General features: G+C 36.4%; 1 protein-coding gene and 1 pseudogene across 2 annotated transcripts in view; both read right to left on the reverse strand.

Annotated features, from left to right (window-relative positions):
* Positions 1-18,069, reverse strand: part of SPPL3 (signal peptide peptidase like 3) — a 121,619-nt gene that overhangs the window by 39,503 nt on the left and 64,047 nt on the right. For both annotated transcript variants that reach the window (XM_046640028.1, XM_046640027.1), the window contains exon 2: positions 4,041-4,118. In XM_046640028.1, the coding sequence (XP_046495984.1) occupies positions 4,041-4,118 (78 nt within the window). The remainder of the gene's footprint in view (positions 1-4,040; positions 4,119-18,069) is intronic.
* On the reverse strand, positions 10,106-10,217 carry LOC124227511 (uncharacterized; annotated as a pseudogene).

Genomic DNA, 18,069 nt, shown 5'->3' on the forward strand with positions numbered 1-18,069 from the left:
TAGCTATACTATCATCAGACAAAATAAGACTTTTAAGACAAAAGTTGTTACTAAAGATAAAGAGGGACGCTTTATCTCAGTCAGTGCATCTGGAAAACATAACAGTTATAAACACACATAAAGTGAAAAGACAAACCAACAGGTGAGGAGAAACGCTTTGCAAGCATTTATCTGGTAAAGGACTTGTATCCACAATATATAAAGAATCCTCAAAACTCAACAATAAGAAGACAACCTAATTTTAAAATGAGCAAAAGATCTGAACAGACACTTTACGAAAGAAGACACACAGATGGTAAATAAACACACAAAAAGATGTTCAAGATTATTAGTCATTAAGGAAATGCAAACCAAAACCACAATGAGATACCACTTCATATCCACCAGAACAGAACATCTACAATCAAAAAGACAGATAATGAGAGAAATAGGAGCCCTCATACACTGCTGGTAGGAATGTAAAACAATGCAACTGTTCTGAAAACACTGGCAGTTCTTCAAAATGTTAAACATAGAGTTACCATATTATCCAGCAATTCCATCATCCTAGGTATCTACCCAAGAGAAACGAAAATATACCTCCACACAAAAACTTGTACATTAATGTTAACAGCAGCCAAAATGTGGAAACAACTTAAATGTCTACCAAGTGATTCATGGATAAACAAAAAGGAGTAATATTTGGAGTATTATTATAAAAAGGAACAAAATACTGATCCATGCTACAACATAGATGAATTTTAAAAATAGTATGCTCAGTGAAAGAAGCCAGTCACAAAAGGCCACATATTGTATGATTACACCATATGAGATGTCCAGAATAGGTCAATCTACAGAAACAGAAAGTCGATTAGCGGTTGCCCAGGACAGGGGAGAGAAGGAGGGGAATGACAGCTAAGGGGTATAAGATTTCTTTCAGGATGATGAAACTGCTATAAAATTGGATTATGGTGATGGTTGCACAACTTTGTGAATATACTAAAGCCACTGAATTATACACTTCACATTGGAGAATTTTATGGTATGTACATTATATCTCAATAAAGCTATTTTAAAAAAAAGGAAAGGAATAAAATGGTGAACCAAGCAGGAAAAGGCAAAACCCAAAAAATCATCCCACAAAGAAAAGCCTGGCTTAGGCAGTCCCACTGGTGAATTCTAACAAATATTTAAAGATAGATCCGCAATATAGATGCACAATACCTATCAAAATTCCAGCAGAATTTTTTTTGGTAGAAACTGATCAGCTGAACCTAAATTTGTGGAAATGCAAAGGATCCAAAGTAGTCAGATAATTTTGAAAAAGAACAAAGTTGTAGTACTTTCACTACTGGATTTCAACACTTACTATAAAAGCTACAGCAATCAAGACACAGTGGTACTGGCATAAGAAGAGACATATGGACCAACAGAACCGAAATGGGAGTCCAATGACAAATCCTTATATTTATGGTCAACTGATTTTTGACAACAGTGCCAACGCAATTCAATGGGCTGAAGGATAATCTTTTCAACAAATGGTGTTGGGACAATTGGATAGCTACGTTCATAAAGATGAGTTTAAGATTTGTACTTCATACCATACACAAAAAATAACTCAAAATGAATTACAGACTTAAATCTAAGAAGTTAAACTGTAAAACTTCTTAAAGAAAACAGGGAGAAAATCTCTGTGCCCATAGATTAGGCAAAGAGTTCTTTGGGACAACACCAAAAGCATGATCCACAAAACAAAAAATTGGTAAGTTGGACTTTATCAAAATTCAAGGTGTTTATACTTCGAAAGACCCTACTAAGAAGAAAATGAAAAGGCAAGCCAGAGACTGTGAGAAAATATGTGCAAATCATACGACTGAGACAGAACTTGTATCTAGAATATTAAAACAACTGTTACAACTCAGTATAAGACAAACAACCCAATTTAAAAATGGGCAAAGATTTTAATAGACGTTTCACCAAAAAAGAAATACAAATGGGCAATAAGCACATGAAAAGATGCTCAATATCCTTTCAACATCCTAATCTCAGTTATTAGGGAACTGTGACCAAAGCCACAATGAGATATCATTTCACATTCTTGTACTAGAATGGCTATAATAAAAAGACAGACAATAACAACGTGTGCTTAAAAAAGCCCTTACTTGCTACTGAACTGTATACTTAAAAATGGTTAAAATGGTGAATTGTATGTGTATTTTACCACAATTTAAAAAATTATTTTTAAAAAGCCCTCACCAATGCTTAAAAAAAAAAAAGGAAGTGAACAAAGCAGGAAAAAAACGAAAACAAAACCATCTTCCCACAAAGAAAAGCCCAACTTGAGATGGCTTCACTGGTGAGTTCTATCAAATATTTAAAGAAGAAATAATATAATTTTACATAATCTTTTCCTGAAAATAGAAGAAGAGGAAAAACTTCCAAACGTACTCAATGAGGTCAATTTAAATGTATAATTAAAGGCCATCATGATTTACTTTTTGTAGAAAATGCATTATTAAAGTATAAAAGACATAAAGAATTGGCCCAGAAGTCTTGAGAACTGGGTTACATTCCAGACTTTGCTACCAGCTAGCTGTGTATCTTTATCAAGTTACCTCATCCTGCTGGGCTTCGGTTTCCTCATATGTAAAATAAGAAGGTTCACCAGAGAAACCCTCCCCTCTATATGATCTAATCCTATGGTACATTTATTACATAAGATTTTGTTTAAAACATGCCTAATCCTAAATTGGTATAACTCTCCTGGAAAACAATACAGCAATATGTAGTAAGAGCTGGTTCACACTCTCTGGTGAAGTATTTCAACTTTTGGACATGCATTTTAAGAATACAATTCAACCAAAGCAAACGAACACATAAAAAGATGGTCACCTTAACAATCCACCTGTCCAACAAGAGTGGAATAAGACAGTAACACAAGCAAATATCAAATTACTAAAAATGAGTATGAAGATGATTGTGGAAAATATTTTTGTTAGGTAAAAATAATCAGAAGATAAATGACGTAAACTATGAAAACATACACAGTAGTTTAGTACAATTGACCTTTTGTTTGGCATATACTTATGACTAAGGCTGCTGGTCTAGAGATTTTTTTTTTTTAATTACAAAGTCTTTTGAAATGTTGATACATTATAATACTCAAAGAGAAAAAATAAGAAACTTGTCCAAAAGATAGAGACAAAAATTATCAAGATTATGCTGATAAGGTTCTAAGCTGCTCTGGCTTGATTAACGCCCCCTAAGAATGGTTATGAATCTAGGGAGAACCAGGAGAAGTCTCAATGATTAAAACTTTTATCAGCTGATATTGGAATTATCAACAGTATTTTACTTCTTGTGTTCAGTGTTGAGGTAAAGCCTGGAAGTCTATGATTTTACCAAGTACTCATTAAAATCCAAATATAATATTGGCTAGTTCAAAATTCCTATGCCTGATTATTACATTTATCACCATCACTTCCTTTCAAGTTCTCAATTTAAAATCTCTCAGGCAGCCTTCATTTGTAAGTGTATCAGCCACACAGTTATTTGAGTTACATAACCACTAGAATTCCTCTTAAGTAAAGATAGTAGAAAGAAGATGGGAGTGTCTATCTTCCTGATTTTCCTTTGTATTCCTATGGCTGCCTGCCAGGACAGGTATTTCAAGGGGATCCAGGCACAGCATTCCCAAAGCCAGCAGAGAGAATACTTGGTAAATGCTACTGTGCACAATCCTAATAACAGTAGATTGAACCATATGAAATCATTTCTGTAGGTCAAAAAAAGTTGACTATTGGCAACCTCCTAAGGCTCAACCTATGTTTGAGCAATTAGTTTTTGCATGTTTGCATTAAAATGCCAAAGTCATAAGCAAAACCAGGAAGTATTTTAACAGCTGCCAACCAAGAATCAATATTAGAATTATCCCTTTCTAACTTAATTCCTGTTAAAGTCATGTTTCTCCTCACAGAGCAGTAAGTTTTGGTGCCAACACTTTCAGAGAAATGCTTCTTCCACTTCCAATTGAAATCAATCCCATTTTGAGAGCATCTTACCTGAAACTACCGTAGACTATAAGTAGAATGGAAATCAGAAATGTAGACACTTGACTGGAATCCACCAAGGAATAGGCCCTAGAGAAATAAGAGGAAAATAAATTTAAGTCACATGGCAGCAAGTCCTCACGGAGTTCACAATCTAACGCAATTCCACAAACCCCACTAAGTTTTATTTTTGTCTTTAAGACAAAAAAAAGATGTAAATTAGCATTAACAAAATAACATAATTAAAACAAGATCTGCTCATTTAACATAAAGAATAAATGCTTAGGTTCACAGCTATTATTAGTTAACATTCACAGGATGTCAAATGATAATGTAAAAATCCCATTTCTTTATAATACACAATATATGTTTATAACATCCATCCCCAATTTAAAAAGTACCAAAATATCTACCAACTCTGTACCAATGATAAAAAGTCTCAGTGATTAAACCGTTCTCAGTTCACACTTGAATTATCAATGGGTACTGTACTGGCTCTACTCAGCGATGAGGTAAAGCCTGTATCTCTCTCCTGAATCCCATTTCCATTTTTATAACTGCCTATTGGTTCTCTCTCTCTGGGTGTCCTACAGGAGGTTCTTCAAAGTCAACAGGTCCAAAACTAAAGTCATTATTCTTCCTTTCATCCCTGATACTTTCAGGGAATGGTAGCATGAGTCTCTCAGTGGTCCAAGCTAGAAACCCGCTGCAGACCTGACACCCCCTTCTCTCACTTCCCACGTATAGTCAGAGTCAGTTGAGTCCTGCAACTTCCACATCCCCAACCACCCTACTTCTCCCACTCGTGTGCCAATTCCTCAGCTCCTTTCTATGGCTTGACTATCAGAAATCTTGACTGCAACTCTGTCTCCAGGAGTTCACCCTTCACGCTACTTATTCTTGTTAGAGATTTTCCTAAAACAAATTTCATTTTTTCATTCAGCAAATATTTAGTGACACCTCTGCGCCAGGCACTCTGCTAGCCGCTAGGGATGTAATAACAAACAAGACTGTCTTGGTCCCTCCTTGAATGTCTTTTCTAAAGGAATAAAAAGTTAAATTTCATCCTAAAGGAATGAAAGCAAAAAGGTAACATAAGCAAGTGAATATTATTACAAAAAATGTTATAAAGGGGAGGAAGACAAGTACAGGGTACTCGGAATTTATAATAGGTGGATCCTGTCTAAGAATGGGGTGGGGGAGGGTGCTTTCCTTAGGGAGATAGATGAATGAGCGAGATAACAAGAGACAATAAATAGGACTTGGTGATTATTTATAGGAGCTAAGAGAAGATTCCCAGGTTTTTGCTGAGCAGCTGGTGGATGGCTGTACCAATTTAGCAAAAAAGGCAACACAGAAGGTGCAGACTCAAAGCTAGGTTTTGGATGTTCGAGGAGACAGTGGGATATCTGGGTCTACAGCTCAGAAGCTGCTCTAAGCTAAAGATATATACTGGGAGCTCATCACCTTCCACATGGTAATTGAAGCCATAGGTGTGGGTGAGACTGCCTAGCGGCAGTGAGAAGAGGACCCAGGATGAAAGCCTGAGAGACTTCCAAAATGTAAAGATCAGGAAGAAGGAGAAGCTGCAAAGAAAACCTAAATGGAACAGAGAAAGAGGAAGAAAACCCAGGATAGCAGGGTAAGCGATGAGAGTGTTTCAAAGGCAGCAGGATCAGATGGTGCCTGAATTTAAACCCTTGCTCTACCCCTTACTAGCGGTTGGACTAGTTACTTAACCTAAGCTTTAGCTTCTTCATCTATAAAATGGAGATAAAGACAACACCTACCTCAAAGAACTGCTAAAGAATTAAATAACTCATGTAAAGAGCTGAGGACAGTGAGTACTCAATTAACATTCATTGTTAGCATTAGGGGCTGAGAGGTCTAGCAAGATGAAAACTAAGTGTCCACTGGATTTATTCAACGTCTAAGTCACTGGTGACATCAACAAGAACAGTGTTAGTGGAATGGTGGGGATGGGAGTCAGAGTGGACTTGACTGAGAAGTTAAACTTAAGCAAATGAAGAGAGATTTTTGAAAAGTACAGGAAAGAGAATAGCAATTGGAGGGGAATGAAAGGTAAGGGAGGCCTTAATTTTTTTTTTTTTAAGACAGGAGATAGCCTTTTTTTGTATGCTGACTGGAAACTACCCCAGTGAAGACGGAAAGACTGATGAATACAGAGGAGGAGAAGTTTCCTTTAATCTTTCTAAAAAACAGGATACATAATGAAATTTCAGGATAAGAAGTTGTAGTCTGTAATGTCATTTTTTGACCTTCAGTTATTAGAGATACATACTGAAGTATTTATGGGTGAAATGATAAGATTTAAGGTTTGCTTTAAAATATTTCAGGAAAAAAAGGGGGACAGACTTTTTTAAAAAGGCAAAATTGTTTTAATTATTGAAGCTGGAATGATAGGTTCATGGGAATTCATTACACTCTTCTCTCTGCTTTTGTATATTCTGAAAACTTCCACAATAAAAACTAAAAAAAAAAAAACAAACAAAACCTTTTTGCACACCAAAGTCTCTGAGATGGTGAGAGAATTAAAAGCATGAGAGGCAGATAAATAGAAGAATGTATGTTGTGGGTCATGAGTTCTGTTCCACAGCACCCCAGGGTGGGCAGCCACCTTTTCCTAAAATTTTAGTCAGCAAAGGGAATGGGAATGCAGGAGATGGGATGGTCTCTCTAGCTTCTCTGCTAGCCTCTGTCCAGTAATGCAGCTGTGGCTGGCCAGTGTGCCTCTTTCAGACAAGCAGATGATGTAGACAGGGCTTACCCACCAGAGATGCCTGAGACAGTACATCTCATATATTAGGAACACTGACTCAATCATTTCTCTTTATTCTAAAATTATGTTTCTTGCTCTGACATAATCTTTGCACGTATCTTTCAAAATTCTGAAAACAAATGACCTCTGTTTAGAAGGAACATTTTCTTCCCCCGCCTCACCATTCATTCATTCATTCATTCATTTATTTGCTGAGGAAGATTCTCCCTGAGCTAACATCTGTGCTAATCTTCCTCCATTTTGTATGTGGGATGCCTCCACAGCATGGTTGATGAGTGGAGTAGGTCCATGCCTTGGATCCGAACCCAGCCTGCTGAAGTGCTGAAGTGGAGTGTGTGGAATTTTAACCACTCATCCACAGGGACGGCCCCCTGAAGGAACATTTTCTTAAAATTAAAAAAAAAAAATTACTTTTTGGAATAGGTCACATATTCACATGGTAAAAAATCAAAATTATGTATATATAAAAAAGTACACACTGAGAAGTCGCACTCCCATCTAGTTCCCCCCTGGGTCCTCTTTAGATAACCATTTTTATTAGGAACAAATATATTATATAAACATATATTATTTGTCATCATTTCTTATATAAAAGGTAGATTATTAAATACATTGCTCTGTACTCCTCTACCCTCACCCCGCTTTTTACAATATAGCCTAGAGATCTTCTTATATGAGTACGTGAAGATCTTTCTCTTTATTTTCTTTAAACAGCTGCATAGTATTTCATTTGTGTGGATACACCACGGTTTTTGTTTTTAAAAAACAAATCCTTTTTAGACGAATACTGTGGTTGTTCCTAAAAATTCTGTTGCAAACACTTCTGTAATAAAGAGCCTTGTAAATTATAACTGCATTGCACACACATGAAATGACATATCTGTGTAGAACAAAGTTCTTAAAAGTGAGATTACTGGATTGAAGAGGAAATGCACTTGCAATTTGATAGCTGCTGCCAAGCTGCCCTCCAGAGAGGTTATGTCATTTTGCACTCTCACCAGTAATGGATTAGGGCACCTGTTTTCCAAAGCCTTGTCAACAGTGAGTTTTGTCTAATTTTTACCAAACCGACAGATGAAAATTGGTATCTCAATGTGGTTTTCACTTGCACTAATTAGTTTTCTGATATAATTAAAAACTTAAAATTAATAAAAAGTGAGGTTGTGCAGTTTTTCATATGATTAAGGGCTAGCAGGCATTTTAAAAAACAATTTAAATTTTTTCCAGACTCCAGAGCTATAAAAAACAAAGGCAGCTTTTTTTTGAGGAATTTTTCTTTTTGACAGTGTTTACTTGGATGACTTGGCCTTTCTGTACCCTTTATATTCTGAAGCATACTGTCACTACCTAAAAGGTAGATTAAATGCCTAAACTTCCCAACTCCGTGTCTTAAGGTCTGATACTATTGTTTATTCTTTTTGCTGCATCTCTCAAATCAGTGGAGACTCCAGAGACTCATCACTTAAGACTTCTGGAAGTCTAGGTTGAATTGTCCTTAAACCCGTTCCTCCTCCTCCACAGATCCTCTGTGCTGTGCTCTAGTCTGCGTGGTCAACCATCCTGTAAGTCACTGACTTTCTTCATAGTCTTTTTCAAGTGAGGGCCTGACCATGTGTAAAATATCTTATGAAGAGGATGATTAGGGCTACCAGTTCTCATCTCCACATCCTGGCAATAAGCACGTTAACCACTGCAGAACTAAATGTATGGTTTCAGAAAAAATGTTCCGATGTTTAATGGTTTCTTCTAGACTGAACAGTTTTATTCTTCAAATAAGTCTATATAATAAAATCTGCTTAAAGCTGACTCCTAATATAGTTCATGGTATTTTATAATTTATAATAAAACTTTTAATAGAAGTTATAACATTGCAAACTGTAACAAATATCACCTAATTAGAAGTTATAAGTTATTTCATGGTGTTATTTGAAATTTCATATATTTTCAATTCAAACTATCATTATGAAGGTTTTACAAAAAGTCTTTTAACAAAAATAATTCATTATAAAATACAGAACATGGATTAAAATTAATTTTAGCCAACTTGCATTTTTGAAACACTATGAATTTTCTTTTTTTTTTTTTAAGATTTTATTTTATTTTTTTCCTTTTTTCTCCCCAAAGCCCCCCAGTACATAGTTGGTTTGATGAGCAGTGCCATGTCTGCGCCCAGGATTTGAACCAACGAAACACTGGGCCGCCTGCAGCGGAGTGCACGAATTTAACCACTCGGCCATGGGGCCAGCCCCTGAATTTTCTTTTTTAATAATTACAAAAATAATTCATGTTCACTGTAAAAATTCAAGTAATAGCTAAGTATATAAAGCAAAAAGTACAAGTGCCTCCTCCCTCCTGCTCACTCTCCATTCCCTAGGAGTGCACACCATTTACAATTTAGTGTATGTATTCTTCCACATAAACTGTGTGTACAGAATGTATGCACACCATAAATAGGGAAACACATATGTTCTTCTGTTATTTCCTCTTTTTTAAAACTCAACTATGTATCGGGAGCTATTCTTTCTATTGCCTTGCCTTACTGGCCTTTTGCTATAAAATTAAGACCTGGAAAACTTGACAATATAGAAAGCGCTCTTCTTTTTCTTTTTTATGAGGAGAAATCTTCTAGGTTCAATGAACTCAACTTGTAATCACATGAACACTGTCTAGAAATTCTCACGTCTGAGATATTAACAACAAGAGTATCTCCCAATGTTTCAACTTTTTCATCTTACTTAACTTTCTGAATTAGGAGGGTAGACTGTTGAAAGAAAAACAAACGAACAACAGAAACAAATGGATGCCTCTGCCTGTGCCTGTCTTTTTAGTCAATTTAAGATTTAGTGAAGACAGACACATTTCAATTGCCCCTTTACCATGGAATCCCACATCATGGTACTGCACACTCAAATCTCGCGTGAAAACAGCATTAAGAAGAAGAACTGTGTCTTGTACTTTGGCAGTTGTACTTTAACACCTCCTATACAGCCTACAGGAATTATAAACACATTGGTATCACACATTATATTACATTTAAAATGTGTATAGAAATCATTTTTGGAAAATAACATCTGCTTAACAAATGTGAACATATTAGCACATTTTATTACTAACATTGAGCATGTTAGAACATTTTGCTCTCCTAAAACAACTTTACCATGAAGTTTTTCTTTCAGAAAATTTACCAGGGAACTTTTTGCCACTTAAATTCTCTAAGTTTAGGGACTCCTTGGCATAGACGCATTATATTTTATGACTCATTTAAGCTGATTTCATTAACGATTGCCTGTGTCAAGTTCAAGCAGAAATATGTACATGTTACTATTAAGTCTTTAAACTGATAAAAACAGATACTATACTTGATCTTAGTCAAAAGGCCCAGAAGCGATTATTAAGTCTTTAAAAACCCTGGAGACAGAAGGAACTACTAGCTGATGATAAGCCTAGGATGTACTTTGAAACACAAGTTCTCCCTCTCACACTAGCTGTCTTAGCCAATACACAATTTGCTGGGGCATGCTGTATCTTAATCAATACAAAGACATAATTACAAAAAAGGGAAAAGTAAAGCTTGAATGGAACATGAATTCAAATGAATTATACAGAGCTGTGCTGTCCAGCCACTAGCCACATCTGGCCATTTTAATTAAATCGAAAATTCAGTTCCTCGGTTGCACTTGTTGAATTTCAAGTGTTCAATAGCTGGTGGCTACTGTATTGGATGGCCGGATAAAGACTATTTCCATCACTGCAGGAAGTTTTCGTGACCGCACTGACATATGCCTGTATAGAAAGATACCCATGTTATATTTCGAAACTGGGGTTCTCCGGTTTTACTGGTGCTAAGAGCAACAACACCAACATTTTACTGAGCATTTAATTCTCACAACCATTCCATGAGGTAAGTCCTACATGTTCACAACCCTTTATCGAAAAAAGTACCTTAAGAAGAGATCTGTTTCAGAATTCAGAATTTTTTGGAGTTTACAAAGAAAACACCCTCACTGGAATCTGAAGCAATACTCTATAATCAAATATTACTATTTCTGTAGCAAAACATATGAATAGTCACACTACTTAAGCAGGATAAAGAAAGATTGCAAATAGCCTCACATCAGTTTAGATCAAGTTCTTCTTCCAGATGAATTGCAGAAAAACCCTGGGTTTTCCGAGTTTGGGGTTTGGGGAATTGTAGACCTGTGTGATTATCACCATTTTTCAGATGAAGAGTCAGGTGCCGTTCTGAACATAAACAGCCTAACAGCTTAACTCCAGTCTCCCAAATTGACTTCATCATCTACCCCAAATTGATGACAACTTTGGAGTCAGGAGGTTCCAGTTGCTATCTTTAATTATACCATAACTAGCCATTTGATCTTCCCTGGGCAAGCCTTTACCTCTTTCTGGTCTCTATAAAATCCTCTGTTGGCCCACACGAACTTGAAGGCCCAACTAATTTTTATTTTCAAGATTCTAGGTTTCACATTGTTTTTCCTCAAAGATACAGACATATTACCAGAAATATCTTCCCATAGACAACTGTCTTTCATTTGGCTGGTCACTGACATATTATAGGTAAACTGGCACAAAGACAACACTGTTTCCAGGCTGCTATAAACTGGAAATATTAATTTTCTTCCTTATCATCCAACATTTATAGATTTAAAAGGGGTTTATGTTAAGTCCTACATTATACCAGTAGAGACAGATGAAGGTAAGCCATTATGAGGATAGAATCTCTGGCTGGTTTAATCAACCCAGTGGAAACTCTTCTCTTGGGTCACTTTTTAAAATGTTTAGCCAGCTCTAGGATCTAACTCACAAGCTCTTTTTTTTTCTTTGCCAAATAGATTGCTTTGTCCAATGTTTGTAACATGCCCTTGGTCTCCTGAAGTAGGCTCACTTTTTACCGACTCTACAAGCTAATAAAAATAAGCATACAGCTGTTTCAAAAATGTCTGAAGGTTTCCACTGCTGATAACGCTGGGCAGGAAGAAGGCCTTGCCCACAGCTCTCTCTATCCTCTTTGCCCACAACAAGAACTGGAATAAGATTCATCAGCATTTCAGAAGTACACAGAGATCCTAAGATTTTACTACAGGAATTGAGATTGGGATTGGGGCTCTGGGGTAAGACTAGGATCGGGGAGGCAAGGAGGGAAAGGTGTTCCAAGGAAAAGGGTGGGTAGTCTGGCCACGTCTATGAAATCAAAGCCCAGAGATCTTATTTCAGACTCTCCCAAAAAATCAATAGAAATGTGTCGGCCCTCAGACTCTCCTACTGAAGTGTCTGTTTCCAGAGACTCTGGACGCACACGAAAGACAAGAACTACTCTACACTCCGAAATAAAGGAATTCTTACTGAAATGCAAAAAGAAACTAAATACATGCATTTGAGACATGCCAAAATCACGTTAGTCAAATGTACAGAAAACTTGAAGACTTTGCCAAGTGATACATTAGTATAGATCAGCTGTTGAGTTGAAATATTTTATATGGTCATTACGAAAACCACTGATTCTTTAACTACACTCCCTCAAGCCTTAACAGATGAAGACAGAGAGCTACCAGAAAGTTCTCTCATATATAAGACTATATCTATCCCCTAAGATTTTTAGAATCATGCAGGATTTTAGTAACTGCTCTATAGTCAAACATCTATTTCTAGCTGCTTTACCAGCAAGTGCTTATAACACATATCCTGCTAAAAATCATGCCAAACAGAGACACAGAGAGTACTGTTCTATAACGTGTTCTATGTGTCAGCCTTCCAGCTATACAATGAAAGCATTCTTGTCCACCCAACAAACCAAGCAACTACTATTCCAACCCTGCACAGAAATCGCTCTATACCAGCACTTCGCAAACTTTTTGGTCTTGAGATCATTTATACTCTTAAAATTGAGGACCCCCTAAGAGCTTTTGTTCCTGTGGGTTATAGCTATTGATCCTTACCACATTAGAAATTAAAACTGAGAAAAGTTACCATTCTTTTACATTTTTGCAAAACTCTTTAACATCTGGCTTAAATAAAAAAATTCTCCTATCTGCTTCTGCACTCAATCTGTTGCCATACATTGCTCTGCTTGAACTCTATGGGGAAAAAAATCTGGCCTTACACAGATACGTAGTTGGAAAAGGGTGAGATATTTTAATAATCTTTTCAGATTTTTGAAGATATTCTTCTTTGATACTACCCTAAAATTCAACAAGTGGTAATTTCTTAAAGGTTAGTTGCAGGGTGGAATCTGAAAGCATATCAATAATCTTTTTAAAAATTATTTACATTAAAATCCAATGGACTATGTTGTACTTTGAAGGGATTTTTTTACCCGTGAAAGATTCTGTAACATCATGCTTTGGTCATGTGGAAGGTAGTGGTTCACTGAGTTATTCAGCTCTTCTAGAAGTTGGCACATTTAATTATATAATTTCTGAAAACATTTGTTAATATCAGTTCTGAGGCTAATGATAATGGATACAAATTTTCCAAAATTCTAATTTTCACTTAAAGGGTTAAATTTTATCACTGGCAAAAACTCTTTTTTTCCCTTCAAGTGACAGGCTCACTTTATTCATTTTTGAGAATCTATCTGTCTGCCAAATACCCAAATGCGAATAACTCTAGTTTGTCCACTAGTCATTCTTCAAGCAAAGCTGGTGTTTCAAGAAAAAACTAGCTAGTTCAACTAGCATCTCAAATGACTGCACAAGTGTTTTTCTCAAGAAAACCAATGGTACTTTAAACTTAATCTTTATATGCAAGATACAAAAAGTGAATTAAGTCAGTGACTTAAGAAGGTTACAATCTACCATGCAAGGAGGCAGAACATAATATTTTAATAGAGAAAGTGCTTTGGGAAGTGCTATGGGTTGCCACACACCAGGAGTAGGCAACCTATGGCCTACTGCTATTGCAATAAACTCAGCCGAACTCATTCATTCAGGTATTGCTTATGTCTGTTCTAGCAGTTCACTGGCAGAGCTGAGTAGTTGTGACAGAGACCGTATGGTTCACAAAGCCCAAACTATTTACTATCTGGCCCTCTACAGAAAAAGCTGGCTGACCTTTGCTGTATACTGTTGTAAGTGCACAAGGGCACCTGGCCCAGAGGGTCATCGAGTGTTAAAACACAGTCCAGCCTTTCCTCCTGGGGGATGCATCTCCACACTGTGGGCAACAGGTTGGTAAACAGAACCTTGAGTCCTAGTGGGTTGATGCAGCCATCTGATGGGAGAGGCATCTTTTCCTTTCACAAATGTGATATTTATGAGCCCGAGCCTATCTGGCTAGGGAGACACTATTTTCTATCTTGCACAAAAGGGAGCGTGTGTGTGTGTACAGGCTAGCAATAATCATGAATATCTCCGAGTCACACCATGAAGATAGGGTGGATTTCCATTATTAAAATATCTTTGAATTAGAAACAAAGAATCTTCATTCTTCATATCCCTTCATTAGCACCAAACAGTTTACGGAAAGAACATATATGAGAAGTACTATTAATATTTTACATTTTACCAAGCTAGTACAGTGAAAAAGTAATTACTTCCATCAGAAATACAAAATCTCATGACTGAGCAAATTCCTATGAAAGAAAGGCAGTGAAGATGATCTGGAGTCATTTTGTGTTTTCAGACACATTTTATTTCCTGGAGGATAAGAAAGGATTTGCAGGGATTTCAGTCAAACAGAAAGAAGACTCCACATTGAAGACTTCCATGGCAATACGCTTCAATTCTCTCTTGAGTTACTCTCTTAGGTCCTCATACTACAATTTCAAAACATGTGCATTTTTTTTTTTGTGATGTGAGCATACATCCAGCAACATAATTGCGATTCCTGAGTTAAAACACCAGCAGCCAAAAATAGCTCTAGATTGGCTGTAACAGACATATTTATAAGGCAAGGGAAAAACTAGGCAATTAGTTTCCTCAAAGTACAAAGGTACAGCTGGAATAAAGTGTTTTATGCATTTTCATTTGACCGAGGGACTCATTTTCAGAAAAGAAAATTATAATGAAGTTTTTGAAGACATTTTTGTATCACTATCCAAGACTGTTTTAGAACTTAAACTAAATAAATTTCCTTAAAAATGTGCAAAAATTTATGTTAACATGCTGGTCAGGATTAATATTTCATAAAGGAACTGTTCCTGAATACTAAATACTCTCTCAGGATATGTGGCCAGAAAACTTAGTGAGGCCTAGGTATACACTCAAAACAAGAGAAAGCAGTTAACTGGAACAGACACTTGTATACTCATGTTCATAGCAGCATTATTCACAACAGCCTAAAGATGGAAGCAACCAAAGTGTCCATCAATGGATGATGGGATAAACAAAAAGTGGTACATATACAAGGAAATATTATGCAGCCTTAAAAAGGAAGGAAATGGTAATATATGCTACCACATGGACGAACTCTGAAAACATCACTGCTAAGTGAAATAAGCTACACACAAAAGAACAAATAGTGAATGAATCCACTTATATATGAGTGACTTAGAATAGGACAACTCATAGAGACAGAAAGTAGAATAGAGGCTGCCAGGGGCTGGGAGGGGGTGGAATGGAGAATTATTATTTAATGGGTACAGAGTTTCTGTTTGGGATGATGAAAAAGGTCTGGAAATGGATAGTAGTGATGGTATGGTTGCCTAACAACATAAGTGGATGTGCTTTATGGCACCAAATTGTATACTTACAAATGGTTAAACTGGTATATTTTATGCTATGTTTATTTTACCACAATAAATTTTTTTTTTTAAAAAAGGGATTTTTTTAACATTGCTCTTCAAAACCTGATTGTTATAGCAAACTGATTTTCACCATATCAGTCTCATTAAAAGATTATTCTCTGCCATTTAGTGCTGATAATAGCTTTAGAAATAATTCTAGAAACAAAGTCTTGAAAGCATCCATAAGACTCCCGAATCTGAACTTTAAGAAGAAAATTTCCAATGACTTATAAAAATGGAAGCGACGGGCTGACATTTAGTTATTTCCTAGTAGCTGACCTCTCCCAGTGACACATCTATTTTTGTGGACAAGCAAAAAGGAACCTAACAATTTAAGTCACAGTGCTTCCATTACTTTTATCAAGATAAACCAGAGAAGTTCAAAAGGGATGTTCCAGAACAAGGGGAGTTTCTAAGACTGACCGAATTTCAGTAACAAATCTCCAATGCCTGTGGGGTACTTCTACCGGCATATACTACGGTCACCTCAAACTCAACACATCTAAAACCAAACAGATCTCCCCATCATCTTGCAATGACTCTATTTAAATTAGCACTCTGCTAGGTCCTGGCACTCCAAGATAAAGATCTACCCCTACCACCCACCAAGAATTGTCTAACAGGGAGACAGAGAAGTAAACAGGCTATCACACGCCATGATTGGAGAAGGTGTAGCGCAGGTGTAGGTGTTCAGCTTGGAGGCCTATGTAAAAGTATGGCCTACTGAGAGATTACACATAGTCAAGTAGTTCACTTGGGCTAGATACAAGAGAGCAAGAGCTAGAATATATTCCCACAAAAGCATCTAGGTGTGTGTTGGGGGATGAGGGGTAGTGAAAAGAAGAAAGGCCAGAAAGGTTAATAAGGCCAGTTCCTAAAAGGCTGTCCAAACTTCCAGGGATTCAGGCTGTATTTGCCGTCTCCCCTGGTGTCCTCGTGACACAATCTGGCTTCTGCCCGCAATACTCTATGGAATGTGCTCTCCCCAAGATCAGCAACAATCTTGGTCCTTCATCTAATCAACACTTCAGTCAATATTTTACTTGACACACCCCCTCTGACCCTTTGCAGGATCTGACAACAGTGACCACTTAAATTTTCTTGAAACAATTTTATCCCAACTTCCAAGATATTCTCCTGGATTTCTTCCTATCCCTCTGGCTCCAAACTTTCTTAGTCTCCTTTTCCTCTGCCCATCAGGGCTGTGTCACCAGTTCTCCTCACTTTTTACTCCACACATTTTCTCTAGGTGATACCGTCCACTGTCAAGTCTTCAGTTACCATCCAGATAGGCTGATGATTCCCTCCTCAAGTAATAACAACAATCTTTTATTGAGTAGTGTGGTAAGTGCTGTTTTAAATGCTTTACATTATTATCCCTCTTTTACAGATGAAGTTACTGAAACATAGTGAGGTGAATCAACCTTTTTCTTTTTACTACAGTCATTGTGTTTGGTATAATTCACTCTACCATGAGGAAATTTAAAAGAATAGCATGGAAAACTGTTATAAGAAGCAGCAGGCTGAAGTCCAATATATATGTAATCCCACTTCTATTAAAAATGGGACTCACTATTTCACATTTCTGCATTATTTGCATTTTCAAATAACATAAAAAATTTTTTAAATTGTGTTTAGGATCATCATGGACATGTTAAGAAAAAGATAAAGAATTGTTTGTGATTTCTCATTTGGCTATGTTTTTCATTTATTTTTAACTAAATGCTACAAGCTTATGTTCTACAGTTAAATGTAACATCCCATCTAGTAGAATTTATTTTCAAAGAGCCAAATTTAAAGATTTTCTTAAACTTTTAAAAGCACCAACATTACAATTACACATATATTTCAAGATTTATTTAGTCACATAATCAGGTCAATTGAGATCTTGATTCAGCACTAAATGCTACTTGCAAGTAAATGTTAGTTATCTCGTTACTGACACTGCTTTTCACATAGGAAACAGGAGCAAACTTCCACACCTTAACTCATTTGAAAAGACAGCTTAAAAAAACTTAAGCGGCTACTGTAATGCATTTTTAGAAAGTTTAGTTTATTCAATCCAAAATAATCAAGTTTTATTAAAGTAACAAGTGAAAAGTTATATATCAAGCCAGTTAATTATTTAGGTTGAAAAAAACAATTGTAATACACTGAAAAAAAAGTTGTAACAAAAGCAGTCCCCAATTCAGCGAACTGAATTTGCAGATGAAATATTCAGGAGTAATATTTTCTGTGGGTTATAAAATATTAAATAGCATCTATTTATTGAGCACCTTAAAGAATTTGGTTTGGGAGAGGGAAAAGAGAATAGAGGAGGAGAGAGAAATCGAAAAGGAGTAAAAGTCACTATAATCCTCTGGGAAGAGGGTATATAGGGAGAATAATATCAATAAGAGCAAGTTTCTCTGGTCTCACAGGAGAGTGAAATTCCAGAGAGACTAAGTGAAAGATGAGCTCTGTTTAGTGAATAGGCTAAAATATGGTGTACTAGGATTCTA

The sequence above is a fragment of the Equus quagga genome, chromosome 15 (assembly GCF_021613505.1).
Source record: "Equus quagga isolate Etosha38 chromosome 15, UCLA_HA_Equagga_1.0, whole genome shotgun sequence".
Classification (NCBI taxonomy): domain Eukaryota; kingdom Metazoa; phylum Chordata; class Mammalia; order Perissodactyla; family Equidae; genus Equus; species Equus quagga.